This window comes from Aspergillus uvarum, assembly GCF_003184745.1.
Source record: "Aspergillus uvarum CBS 121591 unplaced genomic scaffold BO82scaffold_83, whole genome shotgun sequence".
NCBI classification, from domain to species: domain Eukaryota; kingdom Fungi; phylum Ascomycota; class Eurotiomycetes; order Eurotiales; family Aspergillaceae; genus Aspergillus; species Aspergillus uvarum.
The window spans coordinates 41,303-65,858 of NW_020291380.1; the positions used below are offsets into that span (position 1 = coordinate 41,303).

Below are 24,556 nucleotides of genomic sequence, written 5' to 3' on the forward strand. Positions count from 1 at the left end.
TAGGAGTCACCCCTGGTGCAAAGAGCTCGGGAGAGTGGGACAGCATCCACGTCTTCGAGGCTACTGATAGAGCTCGCATGTCCCACTACAAACTGACCAGCACGGTCATCCTCCATTTGGCGAATGAGTCCGAGGCTCTGGGCGAGATGGACCTCAGCGGGAACATGACCCGCCAGGTCGAGGTCGATTTGCCCGTCGAGTCGGATGCAAGCCACGTTGCAAACGTTGGCCGGCTTGTGGAGGATATGGAGTTGAAGATGAGAAACCTGCTGCGTATGTTTTCCGATTCCTCTGCACCCAGACGCAGCACATACACTACGGGACGAAGACTAATGTGGACATTCTTGCAGAGGAGGTATACTTTGGCAAGGCCAAGGATGTTGTCGGTGAACTGCGCAGTGAGTTCTCCTGCTGCGGAAATGCATGGGACCATAATACTAACGTGTTTCAGGTCTTTCATCCTTGACGGAGGCGAACAAGGAACGGGCTAATCACGCCGAGATGATCAGATCCATGCAGCGGTAGCCGCAGTCATTGCTTGGAGTCGTAAAAGCAAGAGGATATTTTATCTGTCAACATCATCTAGACGTTCGTCTTTCTATCCCGCGAGTTTGCCCATTCACTTTATTCTATGTAGTTTTAAGGTTCCTGGGGATCCGATCATAGTTTGACTCTGGCGCTTTTATTGTAAAAATTTTACTTGAGCCTAGCAATGGCTCAAAGCTTCGTCGTGCGGAATAAGCACACTTGTATAAACAAGCTTGGGTATCATAGACTCGTATTTTTGGCAAACCATTGTCCACGCGAATGGTTGTTGAGATCCTCCATTCGTCGACACCCGAATGCAGAGATCCGGAGTATCTGTGCGTGTGCCTGGTTCAGGCCATCGTTCATCAGTCCATCTCCATGTCTTCCCGTCTATCCTCCGTTTTCAACCCATGTCCAGCGGTTGCCGACGAAGGCCCATGCCGAGCGAGCTGCTCGACAAACTCCCTTACCGCAGCCCACAGCTCTGCCTCTTTATCCTTCCCGACCGTGTCCTTCCGACTGTTGAGCCAGCTCACATCCAACGGGTTTGACGATGCGGCCGCCGCTGCCGCACCAGCGCCTGCCAACTCGCCTGTGCGGGAGTTCGTTGCCGTCGCGGCCGTCTCCGGCGCGAGAATCCCGGCCTCCTCGAGGGCGTACACCTGTCGTCGCAGTCGGACATCGATGGACGAGAGAAGCGCAAAGTACTGCGATGTGGCTTCTTTGAAGCGTGTTTTGTGGGCGGCTAAGGAGTTGTTCTCCGCAGGTGAGTCGGTGGTTCGGGTGTTGGTAAGGGCTTGGATAGCGAGGCCGGCGGAGTGGATCAGTTGTGCGACATCCTGAACACGGTTCCAATTAGTACCAGATTCCAGACAGTATTGCAGTGCTGGTAGTCGGTAGTCTGAGTTTCATTCTCGAGTAGGATGCACGTTGTCGCAGGTCTAGCTTCTCTAGATGGTAGATAGCTTACCTTGTCGATCTCATTAAGCTGCCGAATGCGATCGGCGGAAGTGAAGATTTGGTCCGGAGACCTAGAATTGTTGCCAGACTCGGCCATGGTATTCTGGGCAGTGCAAGGCACAGGGTGAATTGCAGTAATAAGCCAGTTATTGCTCTTGATGATGATAGGTGCATCAACGGGGCTCAGTGCGATCTACTGAGCCTATCATCACGTGATGAGATTGGGCCAGCTACACGCTAGTGCACAAAAGGGATAGTGTTCTTAAGCTGCGGACTTCGCAAAACCTCCGGATTGAATCGCATCCCGAACTGCTTCCTTCCCCGTCCGCGTGTCGGTCTCTTCCTCTCTCTCTCTTTGCTAGTCTTCTGAGCGCTGTCACATCTTATCTTATTCGAACTGGACCTCCTCCGCTCGGCATCTAAGAGCTTTTGCCCCCCCCCGGTTGAATTACCCCTGTCCAATCATCCAGCAGCCATGTCTGCGCCAGGCGGGGCCCCGAGCCCAGCTCCCCGAAGTGGAAGTATGGGGCCCGGTCCAGGTGGGATGTCGATGCCTCCTCAACAACCCATGACCAACACCGGCCCTGTGACGCCTGGCCCCCCTGCTCCGCCGCCGCCGCCGCCGGGGGGACCGATGTCGCAGCAAAATCTCAATCAAATAGTATGTATTCGTCTCTCATTCCTGGTCCGTTGTGCTCTGTGCCGCGGAAGGTGGTTCTTGCGGAGATGGGGGTGTTGTGCGGGTTCAGGCATGTTATTGTGTATTCACATTGCAGACGTCGCAGTGAAGGTGCCGTGAGGGTGCTTCAAATTGCTTACCGTTCAACGGTCACTGTCGTTATTCACAAAGAGACGAAGCCGTTAAACGTGTGACTCTGGTTGTCCTTTGGACTCTAAGCGTTGCTGGATCTCATCGCCTCTTCAACTTAGAAGGCCCCTGCTGTGATATCTACATTTTTTGATATCAACCAAAGTCTCTTACCATTGCTTCGCCAAATACTGACACAAATGTCTGAAAAACAGGTCATTGACTACTTGGCCAAGAAAGGCTATAGTCGCACAGAGGCTATGCTGCGCATAGAATCGGCGCATCAAGAGATTGATGGCCGCCCGCCGATGCCCCCTCTTGGTGAAGATGCGCGTCCTAAGTACCGACTTGGCTTCGGTAAGTTCGTCCTACCCTTTTCTCTCATTTGTCTAACGCTGTTATAGATTTGCTTAAGGTCTGGGTTGAAGATAACTTGGATCTTTACAAGGTATGCCCTTCATACTAAGGCCGGCAGATGAATCATGCTTACAAGCCCTCGACAGCCTGAACTCAGACGTGTGCTGTGGCCGCTCTTTGTCTACACCTTCATCAACATGGTGTCCTCATTCAAGCCTCAAGAGGCGAAACAATTCTTCGACATGAACAAGAACCTCTTCTTGCCGGAGCACACAGAAGATGTTCGCGCTTTGGAGCCCATCAGTCTCCCGGAACATGTTCAGGACAACGCTACGGCCAAGCTCTATAGAACCAACAAATACCGCTTGGTCCTCAGCAACCCGGCATTCTCAAACCTCATGCAATTCTTAGAGAGCAAGCAGAAAGAGGGCGGATCTGATATGACTGCAATCCTGAGCAGTTACTGTACCATCATCACAAAAGAGCGCACTTCCGACGACCGATTTAGTTTCGCCGCCATGCTCGGCCAAAGTGATGGCACCCAGACCTTTCCTAGTGAAGATGAGGGTATTCCCGGTCACCACCCCGGGTCTGCTTACACCGGAGATAATCCGAACATGGCCGGAACCTTGCCTAGACTGAAGCTTGGGAAGTTACCACTTGAGTCGACCCTGGAGACTGACGTACGCGGCGAGCTCGCGGATGAAGACGCCAAGCATCCTCCGGGCCCGGGGCAAAACACTTTGATTCAAGAGTTCGAGCAGATGATCAAGAAAGAGGACGACGAAGAAGCGCCTACTCGCGCTGATATCCCCTATCCCCCATCGACCGCTCGAGATGTCGCGATCGAGGTCCAAAAGGTCAAAGAGAACCGCGACAGGTTTAGGATCGAAGGTAGAACCGGTGGTGTTGGGCCGGCCGTTAGTGTCTGCATGTTTACATTCCATAATACCTACGATGGGTGAGTAGTGCCTACCTTCGTGCTTGTCATGATATCCCGCGACTGACTGTATCCAGCGTCAACTGCATGGACTTCTCCGATGACCTTATGCTCGTTGCGGCTGGTATGCAGGAGTCCTATATTCGGGTCTGGAGCATGGATGGGAAGACGATCCAGTCGACGTACGACAATGTGGATGATGCGCCCTCGAATTCTCGTCGCCTGATTGGACATGCTGGACCTGTCTATTCTGTAGCATTCGCGCCTTCCATCACGCGTGCCGACAATGCCATTGCGCCGACTAATGCCCGTTGGCTACTCTCTTCGTCAGCCGATCGAACTATCCGTCTCTGGTCCCTGGATCTGTGGCAATGCATGGTAGTTTATAAGGGCCACGATCAGCCCGTTTGGGATTTGCAGTGGGGCCCATTCGGTCACTACTTCGTGTCCGGTGGCCATGACAAGACCGCACGCCTCTGGGTCACCGACCACATCCGTCAACAACGTATCTTCGTCGGACACGACCAGGATGTCGACTGCGTCTGCTTCCACCCCAACTCGGCATATATCTTCACCGGCAGCTCCGATCATACCGTGCGCATGTGGGCCGTGACTACGGGAAATGCCGTCCGTATGTTCACTGGCCACACAGGAAACATCACAGCTCTGTCGTGTAGCCGTGATGGAAAGCTCCTCGCATCGGCCGATGACCACGGGTCGATCCTTCTCTGGGACCTAGCCCCAGGACGACTTCTCAAGCGCATGCGTGGTCATGGCAAGGGTGGCATCTGGTCCCTCAGCTGGAGCGTAGAATCAAACATTCTAGTCTCTGGCGGTGCTGACGGTACTGTCCGTGTCTGGGACGTGGCTGGTCCTGCACAGGATCCGTCTCAGGGTCGGGTTGTCGGCGAGGGCGGCGCGGGAACCAAGGTCGACGGCGGCAATCCCCCTGCGGCCAGCACACAAGCCTCCAGCTCCGTCGGACCTGGCATTGGAAGCAAGAAGAAAGGCAAGGATGTGGTCGTAACGCCTGACCAGATCAGCGCGTTCCCGACCAAGAAAAGTCCAGTATACAAGGTCAAGTTCACCAATATGAATCTGATCATGGCTGGAGGTGCTTATCTTCCTTGAAAGGGGTCGACGGAGGAGAAGGGTTGTGTGATTTGCATGCACTGTGGCGCCAGATACCCGTTTCTCTTTTTCTTTTTGTCTTTATTTATTTCTATTTGATCACCTCAATCTGCTTTTCTGTCGAGACATCCCGTCTTCTTCCTGATTTGCATTGCCACATGTATTCGTTAGTGATTTGGCTGAATGATTTGGTGGCGTCCTGGATGGAAAATGCGAAATGGGATGGCCGGTGGGCTTTTGGTGTTTATTTGGCAGGCAGCATTTTGTTTTCAAATTTAGAGCGGGAAAGCCTTTGTGAAGAAACCAGAACACAGCAACACAGATCTCATTGTAATCTGTACACTTTTTTCTTCATACCTGAATTTGCACCTATACACAGATAAACCCCTCAACAAAACATACAAGTCATACACTCTAGTCGTATATACCTTCTACACCCTCTTGGAGGCCCCAACTCTGGAGCCTAGCCCAGCGCCGTTCCCTTTGCTCATGGCCGCCTGCGCCTGCATGTCCGCCACCTTGGGCGGCAGCACCAACGCACTTCGATCATTCCTCTTGTAGAAGTCCACCAGGATCTGTGCCGTCTTGGCTGGCTGGTCTTCGTGAATGAAATGGCCCGCTTCCGGCAGAACCTGTAATTGGTATTTGCCTAAAGTCTCACCATCAATCAATTCTTTGATGTTAGCTCTCTTTTCTTCTCAAGCCCAAACCTTTACTCGAATCACATTACTGCAAAAAAAGAGCGAGTTTACTGTGGGAACAGACTTGGGGGGAGGGGGATGGGGGTTGTTGATCGTTACCTTGCATCTGCCCGATCATCAACTCCTTATCGAGGCGATCCGTCCCCGCCAGCAGGAGGAGTTTGCCGCCGCGCGCATCGAGGAACTTCCGACTCAGGCCGATAAACCAGTTCTCCCAGAAGGGCTTGGTCTCGGACAGGTTAGTGCGCCAGACCCAGGGTTTGGTGGGATCTGTCGGGGTGGGTTGTTCGTAGAGAAGGGAGGGGACGGAAATGCGGGCGGAGGTTTTGTTGCGGATGGTGCGCGAGCGGGTGCTTTTGGTTCCGGGGCATTGGAATCAGAAGACACTTGGAGACGCGCTTTGGGGGTGGGTTGACTTACTGCCATTCTATGCCGGAGGCTATGGAAGGGAAGCGGGAGGGTCGGGTCAAGAGGTATGTTTCCATGCTTTGAAGGGCGTCCATTGCGGATCCTGTTTTTGGGAGTGGTCAGATTTACAGGGTTTGTTCTTGGGTTAAGATTAATAATGGGAGGAGGAGGAGGAGGAGGAGGAGGTGGTGGTGGTGGTGAAGAACCCGGGAAAGAGTCCAGGTATGGGGGATACGGTTGCGTAAGACGTACCTTCAACAACATCGAGAACGGCATAGGCCAATACTTTGGACCCTAAGTCGCCGCTCTTTGCGACGTCGGTTATCACGGCGCCGCCCAGGCTGTGCCCGACGAGAATTAGGTCTGGGAGACTGTCCCAGCCCATCTGGCGCTGGGTTTCGCGGACGACGAAGACGAGATCCCGGTTGAGGGTCTCCAGGCTGAGATCGAGTGCGGGTGAGCCGCCTTCTTCCTGAGGGGCCCTGTCGTCCCCCTTGTCGTTGGGGGGCGAGGCTGTCGTCACGACCGTGCTGCCGTGGTGACGAGCATCGAGCGATAAGATGCCTGCCTTGGGGAGGAGCTTGCGGATCTCCTCGGCGCACGCGGCGAACGAAAGACCTGAGGAGCCGGCGCCGTGGTGCATCACGAAGAGCGGACTGCCAGAGTCGGCGGGAGGCGTGAGGTATACATGGTGGGTGATGCGCGTGTTGGTGCTGGGGTCGACCTGAGTGAGATGCAGGTCTTTAGTGAAGAACTCGGTCCAGCTTAAGCTTGTTTGAGGGGATCTGAAGAGGCATTAGATGGCTGTGAAGCACTGGCTCTCGTAAATGGATGATATCCTTACCCGCGACCACCATTTGGTCTGGCAAATAGATTGCGACTGGGTGAAGGGATTAGCGTGCCGGTGGATGAAGCGGAGGAGTAGTCCTCATCGTGACTGGACTCTCCCTGTTCCTCGTTGAGGGGGAACATGAAAGAGGACGGAGTCGCGGACAAAATGTTAGGGGGTAGCTGGTGCGAGAGCTTGGCCAATTTCGATTTGGCGAAGGATTTCTGCAAGTCGCTCATGAATGTAATTGGGCTTCTGCTATCTGGCAAGGGTAAATACTGCCACTAGCAGAGTTGCTATGTCGGTTCGATTAACACAAGGATATGATGCGCAAAAGCAGACAATGGAGTGGAGCATGTGGTGGTGTGGTGTAGTCTGAAATGTGGGGATTGAGTGGCCCGCCGAGGAAGAAAGTCCTAGATGTTGCAGAATGGGCGCAGGCTGGCAATTGTCTCAATTGATTGTTTACAGACAAGCAATGCACTCTATCGGATAAGCCAGAATTGTTTCGATTGCTGTTGCATAGATTTTCCTGTTTGTTGCATGGTCAGATAGGCGCAGCAGTGGAGACACACCGCACGCACCGGTCACTAATGTCGCTTTTGACGGTGGATCTGGTTCCAAGCTTTTAGTAGTTAGATGAGATGAGACCCAGGCTTTCGGTTGGATTAATACGAGTAGATCGTGTGGCAAACAGTTGATCTGATCTGAGCTGATCTGATCTAGTATTGAGTATGAGTATGTGTAGGAGTCAACAGCCCGCCTACTGAATAAATGGACGAAAGATCACCTGACTGGCAACTATCTCCCCCCCCCGCCTTCCTTTAATCTATTTTCTTTCTCTCTCTCCTAAGCCAGATCAATCTATCCCTCTTCCTTTCTCTGTCCTCTCTTCCACAGATGCTGCAATCTCACCTCCAACCAGGAACTTGTCCGTGTACCACAATTCTTATCAGATGTAGCGGTGAAAACTGGCATGAACCCTGCATGACGTCAGTGGGTGGCATTCCTTCTGGGGAAATCCCGTGATATTCCATTCTCCCCCATTGTTCCCTGTGACGTCAAGTTATCGAGATGCGATCTCCGTCACTGCCTTCTCTTGCTGTTATGCAGCTGTGTTCTCAATTTTCCCTGTCGCTTTTCTATCGCTTTTCTATCGCTTCCCTTCCACCAGTTCATCCTTGAAAGTGGTTACAACGCTTGTGTCGCTTGTACAGTACATACGGTCATCGTCGAAATCGACTTCGAGTGTTTCGCTATACTGGCATCATGCCGTCACTTAAACTTGGGCGGAATGATAACGCCGAAAGAGAGGAGCGGCCAGACAATGAGGGTGACGATACCCAACATTCAGAGCCCACCGAGCGCTCACGACTCTTGCCGCGCGATCCCCCAGCTTATCTGAGTCCTGATGATCCTGCTGTGAGTGCCTTTCGTTGTGGATAAAGCAAACGAAGATGTGCTACGGCAGTCGGTGTTGCTCACACTTGCCACTTCCAGGTCTCGCCGTACAACCTTTGGAGCATTCGCGCTCTTCGCGGCCTATCCTCGCTCTTTCTGGCCCTGAGTTTCATTTGGTGGACCTTCCTTCTTGTCTCACTGTTCGTCAGTCCTCCCATGATGCATAGTCGGGGGTCTGGGTTCTTCAGCTTCGCCTATACAACCCTCACCACCGGATATCTCGTCATCAGCCTGCTGTTCTTTGCCGTGCCGTCCAAGCCGATGACCGTTTGGGGGATCATTATCGGGGTCTTTCTCTGCATCGATATGATCCTCACCCTTGCTGTACCTCGCATCCGCGTCGAAGAGGGCTGGGTAGGCGTAGCCTCGGTTGTCTGGGCCACCTTCATCGCCCTGTACAGTATCTTCCAGAATCGGGCCGTAGAATGGGGCAAGCGTGAAGAGGAAGAGCGTCTCACCGGTCGTCCGGAAAGCCGTCGCCCCCTCCGCGAATGGATCGCCGTGCTACTGCAGACCATCTTCATGGCTATCTTCGGAATCGTCTCTATTCTTTTCACGGCTACACTGATCCTGCGGGCCCGCGACGCCTCTCTCCCTGCACCAGGCAAGAAGTATCTCGTCAATAGCAATAACTACCAGGTCCACCTCAACTGTGTCGGTAGCCCTAACACAACGACGACTCAATACCTCAATGACGTCCCCACCGTCCTGATCGAAGGCGGCGAAGGTCCTGTCGAGCACACCCTCCAACCTTTTATTGACAACGCCTACCAAAGCGGCCTGGTCCCTCGCTACTGCTACTGGGATCGCCCAGGCTTCGGTTGGTCCGACAATGCACCGTCCCCCTACTCAGCCGGCATGGCCGCCGACGCCCTCTCGGAGGCTCTTGCCCTGGCCGGCGAAGAAGGTCCCTGGGTCCTCGTCTCTGCGGGTGTCGGTGGCATCTACAGCCGCATCTTCGCCAGTAGGCATCTGCTTGAGGTGACTGGCATCCTGCTCATCGACAGCACGCACGAGGACTATCTCTCTCAGATCGGCTCCTCAAGCCGCGGCTTTGTCCTCTGGCTGCAAGGAGTGCTCTCACCGCTGGGGCTGGACCGCATTGCCGGCGCGCTGTTCAAGGGTCGCACTCGCGAGGACCGGGTCTACGGCCGCAGCGCCTACCAGACAGGAAAGTTCATCAAGGCCAAACTCCAAGAAAATCTCGTTGCCAAGTCCATGACCGCCTCGGAGGTCCAGACTGCCCGCCACGTCCAGATGTCTGACACGCCGCTAGTCGTCGTCAGCTCGGGCGTCGAGGTCCGCAAAAGCCACAAATGGGCCAAGACGCAGGAGGACCTGACGAAGATTACCCAGAACCTGAAGGACTGGGATATTGTGAGCGGGGCACCGCACGAGGTGTGGAAGACTGTCGAGGGGAGACGCCTTCTGGAGAAGAGACTGGGCGAGTTGCTCGAGAAAGAGTAAGCGGTGTAGGCATCCGATTTCTTGAAAACACTCTCTCCTCAATCCGCGGTTCTCTCCTTCTACGTATTTACGATTTCACTTGCTTTGGTTGCAAGGAGGCCTCTTTGGCTTTTAATTCTTTTCTGACGTGGTGCGTTCACAAATGCCTTTGATTCTCTCGATGATCCCTTCGATCTCTTGTTTTTGTAATCCTGAACCATCCGACGACAGATTGGGCGATCATGATATTACGACTTTTACCATTCTACTCTGTATGATATTTTTTTTTTTTCGATATGCAACGGTCGCTTTCCGTGGAGCAAGAGTATTTCACTTTTGTCATGCTGTTTTCCTTTTTTACTATTCTATTTGACGCATGGGGTTAAAATGTCTATGGCACTCACTGGGAATGTGGAATGTGATTTGTCTCTTCTTCGCTTCATCAACAAATTCCACTCCAGCATATTGGTATCATGATTCCGTGTTAACGATTTGCCACTACCGGTAGTTACGGACCTCAAATAGGCATGCTACTTGCGGCCGAAAAGTCAGTACTGTGTAGCCGAGCTTGGCACCAGCAAGCGAAAAGGGTGCCAGATACGTGGATACGTATGCCTCGAGGGATGAGAGGAAAGCGCCTGTTGAAAGAGATATATCCTTGCTTGAGTGAGACTATACCCTAGATACGGCATCATGTAAAGGCCACTGATGCTTCTCCGGACTAGTAATTGGTCCAATTAACCCTCTACTAGCGGTCCCCCCCACCAACCGAAAAAAATCCACCTCACCCCATTGACCCTTTCCAGATCGATCACCAAACCATATCAGCCGGGATCGGGATTGAACAACGCGCATACTATGAGATTGATCGCAACTCGAACTCTCCATACACTATGGATCATGGAGAGTGAGGGGAACACCGGTGAGGGGGCAGCGGACAGAGAGGCAATCAGGCGGAGCGGGAAAAATGCCGAGACGGGTTTCCGCGGGTTGGAAGGTGTTTCTCCAGTCGACGTGGAAGACCAGAATCAATCACTCATTCTAGGCTAGCTCCCTTAAACCTCTTAGCAAGCTGTTCACTTTCTGATTTGGGAGAGGCGGATCGGGAGGAGGCAGAGGCAGAGGGAAAGGGGCGTCGACCGGCTTTTCTCAGGGGGAGAGGGAGCTCAGATCCAGGTGATGGTGATGGTGATGATGAGGATGGAGGAGCTAGTGTGGCCGTGCTCAGCCAGGGGCGCTTGGGGGGCCGCTCACCACTTTCCTGCAGAATTGTGACCAGTGTCGCCCAGCCGGGGGTGTTGATCAGCTGCATACCATCGGCGGGGTTGCGGGACGTTGCGACGCGGCAGAGGAGAGATTCTTCGTCCTGGAGAGTGGTGTGTCAGGTTAGCATGAGACTGATAGTATCGCAATGTACTCTTAAGCGGAGGGAAGGGGAGGGGGGATGGTAGCAGGGCCATACTTTGCTGAAGGTGGAGAGGTTGTGCAGGAAGCACAGCAAGTGGAAATCTGACACAGCACGGATTGCCTTCTCCGGGTCACCATGCGAGACGAGCTTCTTCGCGACGTTGCGTAATTCTTGGCTCTCGCCAATGACTTCACGATGCTCGATGGGGAAGGTGCTGTCGGTGAAGAGGGGGGAGGATTCGGTAGGGAAACCATGGGTCAAAGTGACAAGGAGATATTCCACCGGAAAGCTGGGTTTGGCATTCTGTTGAGCACTGACGCCGTATTCGTTGATTTTGCGGTAGAAGACCTCAGGAATATATCGAGATTTGTTCTGCTCATCGTCATCCTCAGACTGGACCAGCATCACAGATGGTTCGGCGGACGGCTCGACGATGTCGGCTCGAACCATCTCGACTGCAGCCACAGATGCTTGGTACGCGCTGACAGTGATCGCACCTTCTTCGTCTCCACTGAGGACACAGGTGACGAAATTGGATCCAAACCGGCCCGTCCGGCTCCATTTTGTTGCCTTGGGGTGTTGAGCTTGTAGGCGCGCTGCGAAAGCGATCTCGAGGGAAGAAAGATAGTAGGAATCAATGTGCCGCTTGCACACTACTGATCCGTTTCCGTTACCCGCATCAAGCAGGTCTGTAAATATCACTCCAATCTTCTCCATGCCACAAAGCCGCGCCACCTCATCAACCTCCTTCTCATCGGGCCACTCGTGCAGCGTGACCCCGTCAACCTCATCGACCTGCGGGGGTTCATAGATGGCCTGCACTACTGCTTTGACGCCCAGGGGAACCTCCGCGTATTCTTCGTAGGTTCCGTACAGGAATCCCAACCGTTGGGCCCCGGATTTCCGCCAAAAGTTGAGCAACGAGTTGACAAGCTCCGAGTGGGCAAACTCCACATGGTCGACCATACGGAACTCTTGCGGCTGTAGACTGATGGCACTCGGCTGGCACTTGGTGCAAATGCCCTCCGGCCATTGAGGATGTCCGGACGGGCAGTCTCGTCTCACGCGATAGTAGGGTTCATTGAGCGGGGGCATGAAAGAGCTTTTGAGCTCCGCTTTGTTGGTGGAGGCGTTAAGTTTGCGTAGGTACGAGTGGAAGGAGAGGTGCTTGATCTTCTTCTCGGCCAGGTATTTGGGGTCATATGGCTCGAGCGGCATGCAATAGTCACACATGCCCTTGGGACCGTGTCGACACATCTTCATATCGCGGGGCCGATGGATCTTGCCGTCCTTCTTGTCCAGTGCATCATCGAGCGGTGATTGTTGCACCACATCCCAGGGGTTCTTGATCACAGTGGTTGGGGAGGTCGGTTGCGGGGGGCGGAATGTGACGGTATCGTTCTGTGGAACCGGTGCTCCGTTCAAGCGTCGGGATGTTTCAATTGAGGCAGGAACTCCGTTGACGGAGCCATTCTGTTGTCCTTGGGTCTCGTTGTAACCGAGATAGAGCTTGTCTCCGTGTCTGAGATTTCGGGCAAAGGAAGTTATTAGCCGCTGTACTCGGCAGTCGAGACTACCTGGCGTGCTGCGGGTACTCGATGCAAACTCACTTGAGACCGACTCTCTCGATCGGCACACCTCCAAGTGTGCTCAGAAGCCTCTCTTCACCACCAGTACCTATGGGCTTATTGGAAAGGGTAATAGATGCGGGATCTGTGCTGGAGGGTAGATGTTCAACAATCTAAAGTGGGGTCATGGTTAGTAGTCCCTTCATGCTGATGCTATCTATTCTTTCTCGTCAGTGATTCTTCACCTTCTGCTGAAGAGTAGGAAACAAGTCCTGAGGGCTGACTGTCAGCCGGAACTGGCCGTTGCGGCTTTCGAATCTCAAAATAATCGACCGGGACGCCATGATGGCGAAAGAGGCGCCAGAGGAGGGAGCGGGCGGAGGTTTGGAATAAAGGTTTTTCAATTTTCACTAAGCTCAGGCTTCACTGCTTCATCGTAATCATAAGGTCATGTCAGGAATTCAGGAAAAAAGTGAGGCTGAGGATGGATCCGAGAGAACGAGGAAGATAGTCGGAGAAGAGGAAGCTCTGCGGCGGGCCAGGAAGGCAGCGAAGCTCTATCGTCATCGGCCACCGTAAGCTACCCCTCACCGCCTTGATCCTTGTCAGGAATTGCCGCTTCCCACTTTCAGTACTTTGTATTTATTGTTCCTTTCTACATCCTCTCCGTCATAGAACAGGCAATAGCATATAGATTATCATTCATTCTCTTTTTAGACTGAAGTCTGGTGTATCACGTGAATTATGTACTTGAAATTCCCTCCCTCTATCACCCAACGCCATACCAACCGAAAACAGAAACAAAAGCAAGCCCAGTTACAGAGCAGAGAACCGGATAGGATATTAAGCAATTCAGTTTTCTACTGGATGACACACTTCTTGGGCAGGCCACAAGGTCCCTCATTGCTCTTCTCCTCCCGGGTCGCTGCCTGGGTGCTTTGTCCGTTTTGTGCAGGTTTCGGCGCGGGCTTCTCCGTCTCGGTCTTCTGCTGCGGCTGGGCCGCGGCAGGCGACTCCGACTGAGTCTGCTCGCTACCATGTAGTCAAGCGAAGGTGTGCTTGGAGACGTGCTCGTAGAAGGCCTTGCCCTGAGCCTCGGCGATCTCGAGCTCGAGAGCGGAAGGCTGGCGGGAACCGTCGGCACCCTGATAGTGATGTTAGTGGATGCACCAGGGAGGCATCATGCAATCCGCCGGGGCATAGTGACTTACAGCGAAAGTACCGGCACCCCAGGGGCTGCCACCGTGAACCTCGTTGAGGTTGGCCAGCTGGCCGAAGACGGTCTTGTAGCCGAGAGGAACGTAGACGAAACCGTGGTGGGCGAAGGTGCTCATGGAAGCAAGAGCAGTGGACTCCTGACCGCCACCCTGGGTACCAGTGGAGATGAAGAGACCGGCGTACTTGCCCCAGTAGCCACCGGTGGCCCAGATTCCACCGGTCTGGTCCCAGAAAGCCTTCCACTGGGCAGGGAAGTTACCGTAACGGGTGGGGATACCGAAGAGAACAGCATCGTACTCGAGCAGAGTCTTGGGCTCAACAACGGGGTAGCTGGACTTGGGAGGAGCGTGCATCTTAGCCAGGACCTCTTCGGGAAGAGTCTCAGCGACCCTAAGTGAGCCGTGTCAGCTACTATCACATAAGTTGGCTGATGCCGTGCCTGGATGTCAACTCACTGGTAGATGTCGGCGGAACCGCCAGCAGCCTCAATACCCTTCTTCTCGGCCTCGGCCAACTGTTGGATGTGGCCGTACATCGAGTACTGTATGATCAACCATCAGTGACAATGTTCCAGAGTCCTGAGGAACAACCAGGACGAATTGAAAATGTCTCCCATTGTATGGTGGAGAAAAGATATCAATCGGTCGGGAAGGTACATACGAAGACGATAGCAATCTTGGGAGCCATGGTGACTGTTTGTGAGGGGATGATTTCTGGAAGGATGACAGAAAACGGTCTTTGGATACTGGGACTGACTGATGAGAAGAAAGAGGGGCTGGTCAAAGAGGGGCAGAGAAGCAGCAATTATATATTCAGATAGAAAGGCCCCTCTCTTCCCCCTGCTCCCTCACCCAGCAAGTACTGCTGTACGTACAACAAACAGTTGCTGCGCAGCTACGGGCAAAAGAGGTTCAATTGCTTTGGCAAGCATCCGTAATCGATGACAGACCCTGGGGCCCAAGAGCTGGTGATTGGCGAGGAGCAGTTGCAAGTGGGACGAGCGGGGAAGCAAAGAGAGCCCTAGGCCAATCAACAGTGGCAAAACCATCTTACGGGACGGTGACAAATCGCGCCTAAATTCCGATTGCGCATTGGAAATTCAGAACCTCCTGGAAAAGTGGACGCGGTGGAGTCCATTGCCCGTATTGTTAATCTCTGAATCAGCCATTAGTACAAGGTAGGGCTAGTCGACTCGGGTCTAGTTCTAGTCTTCATACCCGTACACGCCTAGAAGTCTACCAGAGAGCCAGTAGGCTCCAGCTGCACCATATCCCCTTTCGGGATACGGAGGAAGAGGCACACTAGTAGCAATAACCATTGCAGTTGATTGTTGTTTGGATCCATCGTAAACTCTCTCTATTCCATTCATTTGAACTATGTTGATACAGCTGCTTCTATCGTTACTACGTTATTAGGCAATGCATTATATACATTTCAATAATCATAGCTAATTAGAGAAGGAGGCCATTCCGGGCGTCATGGATTGGCATTCTTATCTGAGATCAGCTCTAGACCTTCCATCGCTCGTCCCAGCACGCAATCAGCCCATCAGCCCATCTTATCTGCAATCTATACGAACTGCAGACCCCGACCCTAGAAACCATTGTACTGCACCGTACATGGTTACCGATAAGCCCTTGAAATTCAAAAGTATACGCTTTCGTATTAGGCTAAACGTGTAGCCATTTCCTCTGACTCTTATATCTGCATAAAAATACATACATGACATGCCCGCTTTGCGTCGTAAAATAAATCAAATCATCATCAAATGCCACGGATGGGTATCTTCACAATGTAGCAACTGGAATCTCACAGAATTTCTCCCCCGGATAGAGCATCGTCTAGCCACGCCCACGCCCCCGGAAACGGCCGCGCATGAAACCTCCGCCGCGGCCTCGTTCGCTCCGCCATTCGCGCTCCCGTTCTTTCTCCTTCTCCTGTTCTTCGCGGATCAGCGCCCGCTCGCGCTCCAGGTCCTCCTCCGTCTTTTCCACGCGCATCGTGGGCCGTGGGAGGTTCTCCGACCACCGGGGGTGCGCGTCAATGCAGCTCTTGCCTTCCGGGCAGAATCCCGCCAGGTAAAATGGACAGAGACGGCGGCGCACATGTCGTTTGGCACACAGCGGTCCCAGCTCGCAGAAGCCCCGGTCGTAGTGTTCGCACGGCGGCAACCGGGCTTCCTCCCGAACGTGTTGGTAGAGACAATCGTCGCCGTTCGGGCAGTAGCCGGATCGAGAGAAGGACTGGCACTCGGGCATGCGCCGCAGGTTGTATTCGTGAAGGTACTCGCATTTGATGCCTTTTTTGCAGAGCCCCTTGAGAAAGTGTTTGCAAACCAGGGATCCATGTGTGGTCGAGGGCGCCAGTCCCGAGGCTGTCGTCATTGACGTGGTCATGCGTGAGGGCGTAGGGTGTCGGTCCGGGCAGGCTGGCCCCAGCGGACAGTGGCCCTCGTGGAAGGCCTTGCATTCGGGAACGTCGCTGGCGAGGCCGAATCCATAGCTACTGCGCAGAAAAGGGATGAAGGAAAAATCGTCGAAGTTTGGGTCGCGAGGAGTATCGGGGGACAGGATGCGCGAGGCAACGTGGCCGACGTCAGTCGCCATTGTATTGAGCTTGTCAGAGTATGTGCGAACGAGCGGTCAAATGAATAAGAAACGGAGAGGTAATGTAATCTGGACGAGGGACCACTACTCGTGGTCAATGCTAAAGCTTCGAGAGATAGACCAGTCCTGCGGAGAAGTGCTACCGTGTGTCAAAACGAGTTATGAATCGTGAGCTAGGAGTTGGACAGGAGGAATGTGAAGTAACAAAGCCAAAGACAAAAAGAGATCGGCCCGAGCGACAGAGCGGCAATATTCTTTGAGCAGTAGGCGGTGGCAACAGCTCGAGCAGATTACTCAGCTCCTGCATGATGGAACCAAGTCGAAGTCGAATCCAGAACCAAAACATTCAGATCGGACAGGTCATACATTCTACCGTGATCAGACAGGATGATAATTAGCCAGAATGCGATAGCTCGTCCGCCCCAGCTGTCTGGGGAAATCTTCCCCGGAGCAGCGTCGGGCTGCCCCTGCATATGACGAGCATCAACATTGTTGGCACGGCCAGCATTACATGGTCGGCTACTATGAGCCTACAAGCTTCAAGACAGAATCACTGCTTGGAATCTGGGGTAGAATCAGTATCCGCCCGGTTGTGAGAATAACTGTTTCTCTTGTCCTTCTTGTATTTCTTGGGCACTTCCACCCACCCCGTGCGACCGCTGGTCGCTGGGAGCACCGGAAGATACGTCGTCTGCCACGCTAAGATCGCCCATGTCATCCGTTGTTCCACCCCTCCAACAGTGATTTATGCCTTGGGTATAACTCATATCTCTCTCGGATCGCGGTTCCTCCCTTCGGTGGCTGTGATTATATCACCGCGACAGTCAGCATATTCACCTTGACCAAGGATCACCCCTATAAACAATTGCGACGGTGGCATTCGAAGTGCACAGGGGTTAAGCCCGAGTATCTCCAAGACAGCAGTAAAACCAAAAAAAAAAAAAAAGGCATTTCTCCACGGAATCGATTATTCAGTCTGGTCCGGAACGACCGATCGAGATACCTGTGGACTACTCGTAGCAGTTAGGGAGGGAGCGATGGCGGATGAGCAGCGGCCCATGTCGCCTGAGAGCACTACTATTACCTGCACAACTGCAATGCTGATTCGGCGCCGGAGCTCAGTAATCGGTCGATCCTTTTCTCATGGCTGCATGGGATCAGTCGCATTTCTTGTCTTTGATCCACCCGGCATCGAGGTATTGGCACCAGGCCAGAGAGTGAAGGAGCCCAAATGTCATCAAAACAGGCTCTGAGCGCTGATGCACTGAAGATACCTTACGGAGTTGTTGTGCTGAAGTCAGAACGAAGCCTCGAAGGCAGCCAATGACCCGCTCGATGGCTTGAAACGGACGTTCAACCTGGAACTGTCATAGGCGGGGAGGGAGCCAGACGTTCGGACCGTGTCTGGGGCTGATTCTGATCCGACGAGCCAACACGAAGGAAGAGAGAGTGAGCGAGAGAGACTTGCGACTGGGGCCTGAAACTCTGCCTGTTCTGCCTAGGTGGGCCGTGCGATTGGTTTCACTTCTGGGCATAACCATCATCATCATCATTATGATGGTGGTGGTGGTGGTGGTGGTGGAGGGGGAGGATTTGTCCGCCGCCGCATTTGACTAACTATTAAGAAGCCCTAGAAATAGCGTACCCGGGCTCTCTAAGACTACCTTATTAGTACCAGTAGTAATGGATTCGCAAAACGGGAGAAGAACTAACTTGAATGTACCTTACGGTAGGTCAAGTACTAACTTAACTACTACTACCAGGTACTAACTAAACAACTAACTCCTGCGGTTGCCTTCTTCGGGAGAGTCTGTACTTCTGTCGCTTCGCTTGTTCGGTCTTGCTGTCTAACACTGACCCTTTTTTCCTTCCACGTCCGTCTCTGTCTTATTCTTGTTCGGTTCGAGTGAGGGATTTCAATCTTCCAGAAAAATCGAACAGATGAGTCGATAGGAGCCGGGGGAAAAACCAAAAATCCAAACAACTGACATGAAGTCCTGGGTATAGGAGGCTGGGACAGAATATATTTGTTCAGACGACGAGAGAACCAAAGAAGCTCAAGAAGACGATCACTTCGTCCTTTCACTGCCCATATCCCACACACGTGACGCCATTCTCATCCAGTCTATTCGTCTTGATCCTTCACCTTCCTTCTCGTCACTTTTCGGTCTGTGTCTCTATCGGATCCAAAGAGACTATAATCATCTATTGTGGGCTTGCTAAGCTCAATATCAAATTTTCGCGCATCTCCCTCGCCCCCCCAGGGCCCCCCCACCTCGATATGTTCTCTAATTCCGCACTATTCCCACACTGGCGTCGCAAAGCAGCCGAACGCTCCAGCAGCAGCTCTTATGAGGTGCCCTTCTATCTGAATGCAGCTTACTATCCCAATTGGCGCATTTATCAGAAACAGTCCCCTTCCTCGCTGCGACTGGGATTTGTCTCGCATATATTCTACGCATTTGCCTGGTACTAGTAGCCACTCAGCACCCACATCTGGCTCTCGGGCCTTGAACCCATACATACAGGATGTTAACCAATTTTGCTTCTCTTCTCATAGGGTTAAAGAAGACGGTACCGTCTATGTGAGTACTCTTCCGCTCTCGTTTTGTGGGTTGTAAACTGACTCTATCCAGTTGAGCGACGAATGGGCCGACACACAGATGCCCGTGGACGGCACTACCGGCTGTCTCCGGGCTTTCGCCCAGCTAAAGCCAAAGTATCCTAAACTGAAACTCATTCTGTCTATCGGTGGCGCCGGCAAGGGAAGTGAGAACTTCTCGCGCGTGGCTCGCAGTCAATCCTGTATGGAGACTTTTGGGCGGACCGCCCGAGCACTGGTGGACGAGTACGGCCTTGATGGTATAGATGGTAAGCTTATTTGTTTCTGCCCTGCGCTCTCCAACTCCATTCAACCCTGGTTTCCACGCAAAGTCCTTGCAACGCCATGCTAAGAATGGCTCAAAAAGTGGACTGGGAACACCCCACCGACGCCCATCAAGGCGCCGACTATATCCGCCTCCTCGCCCAAACCCGCAAGTCCCTCCCGACCCCCCGCTACCTGGTAACATCCGCCCTCCCCGCCTCGCCCTGGTTCCTGCGACACATCGACCTCTCCAAAGCCCAATCCTACCTGGACCTCCTCAACATCATGGCCTACGACTTCACGGGACCCTGGACGCCGGAAACCGGCCACCACGCGCAACTCACTGCCCCGCAGAGTAGTTCACACCCCAACGCGAGCAGCAACACCCTTTCCGGCCAATCCAGCATCGCCTACATCCTCAACAATCACCCCATTGATCCCAAGAAGCTTCTGCTGGGGGTCCCAGTCTACGGCCGGTCGTTCCTGGGTTGTTCTGGCCCCGGCCAGCGATATGCGGGCTGCGGGGGCGAGGACGGGATCTTCGATTACTGTGACCTGCCCCGGCCCGGTGCGCGGGAGGTCGTCGACGAGGAGGCCGGCGCGGCGTATTGTGTCGGCGGCGTGGATGGCGGGTTCGTCACGTACGACACCCCGCGGACGGTGCAGCTGAAGGCGAAGTTCGTGACGCGGATGAAACTGGGGGGACTGTTCTACTGGCATATCGGTGGGGATAAGAGTGGGGGGAAAGGAAAGAGCTTGGTCGAGGTTGGATATGAGAGTCTGCATGATATGTGATTTTGTTTCCTCGGGTGAGAGTGAGAAGAGAGACCCGTGAGAGAGGAGAGGACGATAGAGAGAGGGAGAAGCGATGTGGGAGCATTGGGTTTTGTTGTGGCTTCCTCTCGCTCTCTCTCTATCTGCAATCCTTGTATGTTTATTGGTATACCCTGCGAGATCAGAAGCTGGTAGTCGTTATATTTATCCCTAGTAGATTGGTAGCAGCCAAAGACAGTTTTACAGCGCCATTTCACACCACACTACAATCAGTCCAGCCTGTAACCCCCATATACCAAGTATAAACTCGAACTCAAATAACACCTCCCATCTCCCTAGATACCATCAATACCAGACCCAACACTAACCAAGTAATTTCGGATCTATTCCCAGTTTAATTCCCCTCATCGTTCCATTACCAGATTGCTCAACTTCACCTTTTTCAACGAACAATCCTCCAGATATAACAGATAATATTGCAATGAATACCGAATCAACTTACTAAGCTTTCGCCCATCCCAAAGAAAGAAAAAAAAAAAAAAAAAAGAGGCAAAATACCCATTTTGCGACACTGCTTTTCGGCATAGACAGAACAAGCATCAAGGTACATAGAGTACAGTTAAGTACTGGACGTGCGTGTCATGTCAGTTTGCAAACCTAATTCCCGGCCCCCGGGTATCCACACTGGGCAACAAAGGCCACATCCTACCGAGCTGTTGACCCAATAGGCATGAGCATGAATAGCGGTGCACCCCGGATATCATTCCCCAGATGTGTGCGGGGGGGAGCTAGGAGGAAAGGGTTGAGGGGGGGGGGGATTATATGGAGGAGAGAAAGATTGTTCTAGGCGTGGACCTCCACACCATTCATCATAGACTACTACTTACTACTTCGACAGCAGGCTACGGCGAAGGCGAAGGCGAACACGCCAAAGACTAAAATTCACCAGAGATGGGTCGATGATGATCAAGGAGATCCACAGGGAAAGGATTAAGGTTTGCAATTGCTTTTCTCCAACTGTTGTTGAGGCTGTTCCCCGGTGGACAATGGGCCAGCCGGTTCAAGTAGGATACGCACGCGGTCATCTGACGTGCAAGCGAGACGAAGAGGAATCACATCAACGGGGGGCAGTGTTTCCCTTAGGTATTGGGATGACAGGTGTCTCAATTCATCCTCATGGCAGCAAACCTAATTATATAGCCATTGAGCATAGATACCATTTCACTCATCAGTCCTCATCATGACACAAGATACCACAAAAGAAAAGCATTAATGAAACATATACAGGATAATCATTTCGAGCAAGATAGACGGCCCCCATCTCAACTTTTCATCTCCTATCCTAAGTTTTCCCAAGGAAGCGATGACCCAATCTAAAGAATGCCTCCCAATGCCTTCGTCACGTTCAGCTCTACGCTGAGTGTGTTAGCAGCTAGAGCTTCGGCGAAATACGATAGTTCCTCGCCGTTGTAGACGCTCGAATTACCGACGATGTCAACGGGAAGCATCAAAGTGGGATAACTGCCAAGCATGCCTGCCACGGTGAGGGTGCTAACGTTGGCGGTCATGGGAAGGGTATTGTTGCCTGGGCGGATGGTGAGGTCGGACAGGTAGGATTGGCCAATAGCAGTGCCGTTGACGGATAGATCAAGGGTGACATTGCCCTAGCAAGAACATTAGCTACTGTAGATAGCGCGAGCTAAATGATCATCTGAGACTGGGTTCTTACCAAAGTGAGTGTGAAGGGTGAAGGGTTGGGAATGTAGACGGTCCCTTTGCCATTATTTCCACTCTTCGTAGAAGTCGAGATGGTAAGATCGACTAGCTCGAACCCCTTGAGCTTGTTGAGACCTGCTACCTGTGAGCCAATGCGTTGGGATTAGAGGCGAATGCCTTACCCTTGATGGTCGTAGTCTTATTGTATGTGATCTTCGTCTTGGGCAGGCTACCCTCTTTCAGATCAGCCTTGCCGTATACATTCATCTGGATCTCCTCGTTGAGCATGACCGCCTTGCTGAATTCGGTAAATGCCGCCACATCGGTGATGTTAACGTCTTGATCGACATCGACCTGGACGCCGTCATGTGCTTTGAATTTGGGAATCTGGACTGTGATAAAGGGAGCTCCACCCAGAAGACTGATGGCCGCGCTGAAGGAGTAGATGTTGGGCTTGAAGGCGCTGCTAGACCCAATAACCTGTGTCTCTCGTAAATGGAAGGAATTGGGCGTCGGATCACTGATTGCCATGCTCGTGATATTCAAGGTTGACTTGTTGATATCATGCTGGGCAATGTTGGGGTATCCAACATACACTCTGGTTCGATCATGTCAGGCTTGAAACGCAATAGTTTTCAGTGAAGAGACAATAGCAACATACACCGGCAGCACCACCACTAAAACCACCACAATCAAGATGATGAGGTGCACCCACCACCACCGCTTGAAATGAGCCGCAACGCGGCTCCCGAAACTGGGCTTTGTCGCAGCGGCGGCCGGCACCGTGCCGGTCTCAACGACATGGGGCTTGCTGTCACTAGTCATGCTGAGATGGAGTTGTCTGTGTCTTGCTGGTTCGCGGGGGTTGGATGATGTCTGTGTGACATATGCGGGGTCTTTCACCTCGCAAGCAATAGAGAAAAGCCCGACCCGAGATAAGTGAGCTGGGACAGAAAATGTTCCTTTCAGAAGTTGCACAGCGCCAGTGTCGAGCGGTCTTGAGCAAGGATCAATACGACTGCAACGAGATCAGTCTTAGCCGCGATGGCACAAGAGCAGCTTTTAATCGGGGATGAATCTGGAATGATGCGGTACATACAAAGCCTCAACTTCCAGTCAAGTGACACGCAGGGGCAGCAGCAGGAGATTAAAGTTGACCGAGAAACCACGGAACCCACGAGGACAATTCAAAAAGTCTCTAGCAAGGGATGACAATGACCAGAAACGGATTTGAGACCGGCTCAAACAAACAGCGGTTCTCCCCCCTAAGTACCCCGACGATATATCTGGGTCTCGGAGGAAGCAGTGCGATCTTCACATGTTATAGACAACAGCAATATGTCCGACAAGAATGGAACGCCGCGGACCCTCTTCAGGCGGAGCCATGCTTAGGTAGACTAGGTCTGCAGCTGGCGGCGCCGCTACCAATTAGCTAGATGTAACCGTGCAAGAAGCGAGCCAGCAGAGATTATCCCTGCTCCGAACTTTAGCATCTCGCCGGTCGATCGAGGTAGTTTCGGGATGGAGGGTCGTTTGCCACGCGCTCCCAGCAAACAGCTTATGATGAACAGATGAACATATCTGCAGTGTGCCTCCGACCTGCAGCTTCCGGCTGTACGTAGACTTTGAACCGAGGCTGAGGTATAATTTTTAAACTTCAATCCAGTCGGAGGAAGGAAGCGATTGGGAAGGAGGAGAAGGACGAGGGGAAAGACGACAAACAAGCTAGAATGGCCAGTCGGGGTGAACTAAAAGTGAGCCAAGGTTTGTGAGCACGGGGACTGGAAATCTGTAAGACCCAATTTCCCCCGGACGATCAGGGCTTGCTGGGCTTGCTGGGGGTGGGGGGCAGCTGTTGTGGGACAGAACCGCCGGAGCGATGCAACTAAACTGCTAGAGGAATTTCCAGTGAATCCCCTTTAATCAATAAAAGCGACAATCCCTGGACAATCCCTCGAGTGGTGTGGCTGCTGTGACTGCTTTCGGCCACTGCTCCGATGGCTCTGACGATCTGCAACCAATGATGAGCAGGAGTTGAAAGTCCAGGGATGTTCATAGACATGTCTTGGAAACCCCGGAAAGTCACGGATATTGCCAATCAGACAAGCGAGCGACAAATGGATGAGTGGAGAAGTTGAAGGAAGCGACGGGTGTTGAAGGGGATTGATGATTGATGATTGATGATTGACGATGGGAGAAGAGGAGGGGGGGAGGGAAGGAAGGAATGTAAGCGGGCACGCGGACACCCCCGCCCGAGGAAGTTCCCGCCTTCCATAGACTGTTAGTTAACTTATAAGTTAGTGGTTCTGGTCTAGTCCCGTCCAGCCTTTTTCATTTCCACCCTCTTTCTCTTTTCTCCCCTCCCTCCCGATTCGCCTCTCCTCTCCATACTATGTAATACTAAAAGTAAAAGGGAAACGGAAAAGTCAATCTTCTCAATCCCTGAACTCTCTCAAACCAATTTCCTTTTAAGTTGTGTGACATATTTCAAACCCAAAGCTGCTTTTCTCGCCGTCGCATCGCATTCTACATCACTTCGATTCTCAGTCACGGTCCAAAACTGAAGCCTCGACGGTGGTTTCATATTCCCTGCAGTCCCAATCTAACCCATGGCTGCAATCCTACCCAGCCAAGCCAGGCACTAGACACTAGAACCTTGAAGATTAAATTAAATACGCGGCCAAGGAGGGACCATGCGCACCCATGGCAGAGGAACTGCTGGTGCTGTCCAATTGCAATCAATAAGATAAATCGTTTCACCAGCTGCGACGTTGGCCGATAACGCTCACTCGGCTACTTAAGAGGATAAATATATTCTGCAGTGTGAAAAA

At 52.7% G+C, this 24,556-nt stretch overlaps 10 protein-coding genes across 10 annotated transcripts; 4 read left to right on the forward strand and 6 right to left on the reverse strand.

Moving 5' to 3' along the window:
* Positions 1–673: 673 nt before the first annotated feature.
* On the reverse strand, positions 674–1,634 carry BO82DRAFT_359042 (mediator of RNA polymerase II transcription subunit 11). Its single transcript, XM_025636462.1, has 2 exons — positions 1,499–1,634; positions 674–1,367 (listed from the first exon to the last, which is right to left on the reverse strand). Exons 1-2 carry the CDS (start codon positions 1,583–1,585, stop codon positions 894–896), a joined length of 561 nt encoding a protein of 186 aa, XP_025486716.1. The 5' UTR covers positions 1,586–1,634; the 3' UTR covers positions 674–893.
* A 179-nt stretch (positions 1,635–1,813) lies between these two features.
* BO82DRAFT_203653 (uncharacterized protein) lies at positions 1,814–2,377 on the forward strand. The gene has a single exon (XM_025630629.1). It carries the CDS (start codon positions 1,964–1,966, stop codon positions 2,285–2,287), a length of 324 nt encoding a protein of 107 aa, XP_025486717.1. The 5' UTR covers positions 1,814–1,963; the 3' UTR covers positions 2,288–2,377.
* A 9-nt stretch (positions 2,378–2,386) lies between these two features.
* Positions 2,387–5,053, forward strand: BO82DRAFT_203621 (WD repeat TAF5 family protein). Its single transcript, XM_025630628.1, has 4 exons — positions 2,387–2,653; positions 2,701–2,744; positions 2,800–3,614; positions 3,671–5,053. The coding sequence occupies exons 1-4, from the start codon at positions 2,497–2,499 to the stop codon at positions 4,722–4,724; spliced, it is 2,070 nt and encodes a 689-aa protein (XP_025486718.1). The 5' UTR covers positions 2,387–2,496; the 3' UTR covers positions 4,725–5,053.
* Positions 5,054–5,066: 13 nt separating this feature from the next.
* ppe1 (putative ribosomal protein/carboxylic ester hydrolase (Ppe1)) lies at positions 5,067–7,380 on the reverse strand. The gene is made up of 6 exons (XM_025638820.1): positions 7,247–7,380; positions 6,678–7,194; positions 6,086–6,618; positions 5,846–5,936; positions 5,525–5,778; positions 5,067–5,373 (listed from the first exon to the last, which is right to left on the reverse strand). The coding sequence occupies exons 2-6, from the start codon at positions 6,899–6,901 to the stop codon at positions 5,156–5,158; spliced, it is 1,320 nt and encodes a 439-aa protein (XP_025486719.1). The 5' UTR covers positions 6,902–7,194; positions 7,247–7,380; the 3' UTR covers positions 5,067–5,155.
* Positions 7,381–7,526: 146 nt separating this feature from the next.
* BO82DRAFT_436563 (uncharacterized protein) lies at positions 7,527–10,049 on the forward strand. The gene is made up of 2 exons (XM_025641124.1): positions 7,527–8,084; positions 8,163–10,049. The coding sequence occupies exons 1-2, from the start codon at positions 7,932–7,934 to the stop codon at positions 9,588–9,590; spliced, it is 1,581 nt and encodes a 526-aa protein (XP_025486720.1). The 5' UTR covers positions 7,527–7,931; the 3' UTR covers positions 9,591–10,049.
* Positions 10,050–10,605: 556 nt separating this feature from the next.
* On the reverse strand, positions 10,606–12,889 carry npl4 (nuclear protein localization protein 4; the record flags this gene model as incomplete). The annotated part of the gene is made up of 4 exons (XM_025637646.1): positions 10,606–10,935; positions 11,032–12,499; positions 12,588–12,718; positions 12,791–12,889. 4 exons carry the CDS (start codon positions 12,887–12,889, stop codon positions 10,606–10,608), a joined length of 2,028 nt encoding a protein of 675 aa, XP_025486721.1.
* A 347-nt stretch (positions 12,890–13,236) lies between these two features.
* Positions 13,237–14,697, reverse strand: pst2 (putative NADH-quinone oxidoreductase Pst2). Its single transcript, XM_025636463.1, has 3 exons — positions 14,219–14,697; positions 13,757–14,153; positions 13,237–13,690 (listed from the first exon to the last, which is right to left on the reverse strand). The coding sequence occupies exons 1-3, from the start codon at positions 14,296–14,298 to the stop codon at positions 13,589–13,591; spliced, it is 579 nt and encodes a 192-aa protein (XP_025486722.1). The 5' UTR covers positions 14,299–14,697; the 3' UTR covers positions 13,237–13,588.
* A 654-nt stretch (positions 14,698–15,351) lies between these two features.
* yth1 (cleavage polyadenylation factor RNA-binding subunit YTH1) lies at positions 15,352–16,568 on the reverse strand. The gene has a single exon (XM_025636464.1). It carries the CDS (start codon positions 16,367–16,369, stop codon positions 15,605–15,607), a length of 765 nt encoding a protein of 254 aa, XP_025486723.1. The 5' UTR covers positions 16,370–16,568; the 3' UTR covers positions 15,352–15,604.
* A 2,082-nt stretch (positions 16,569–18,650) lies between these two features.
* On the forward strand, positions 18,651–20,030 carry BO82DRAFT_378746 (glycoside hydrolase family 18 protein; the record flags this gene model as incomplete). The annotated part of the gene is made up of 4 exons (XM_025637647.1): positions 18,651–18,838; positions 18,930–18,954; positions 19,006–19,240; positions 19,339–20,030. The coding sequence occupies 4 exons, from the start codon at positions 18,651–18,653 to the stop codon at positions 20,028–20,030; spliced, it is 1,140 nt and encodes a 379-aa protein (XP_025486724.1).
* Positions 20,031–21,004: 974 nt separating this feature from the next.
* Positions 21,005–23,016, reverse strand: BO82DRAFT_359052 (uncharacterized protein). The gene is made up of 5 exons (XM_025636465.1): positions 22,825–23,016; positions 22,387–22,743; positions 21,908–22,323; positions 21,739–21,860; positions 21,005–21,673 (listed from the first exon to the last, which is right to left on the reverse strand). Exons 2-5 carry the CDS (start codon positions 22,548–22,550, stop codon positions 21,383–21,385), a joined length of 993 nt encoding a protein of 330 aa, XP_025486725.1. The 5' UTR covers positions 22,551–22,743; positions 22,825–23,016; the 3' UTR covers positions 21,005–21,382.
* Between the last annotated feature and the right edge of the window lie 1,540 nt (positions 23,017–24,556).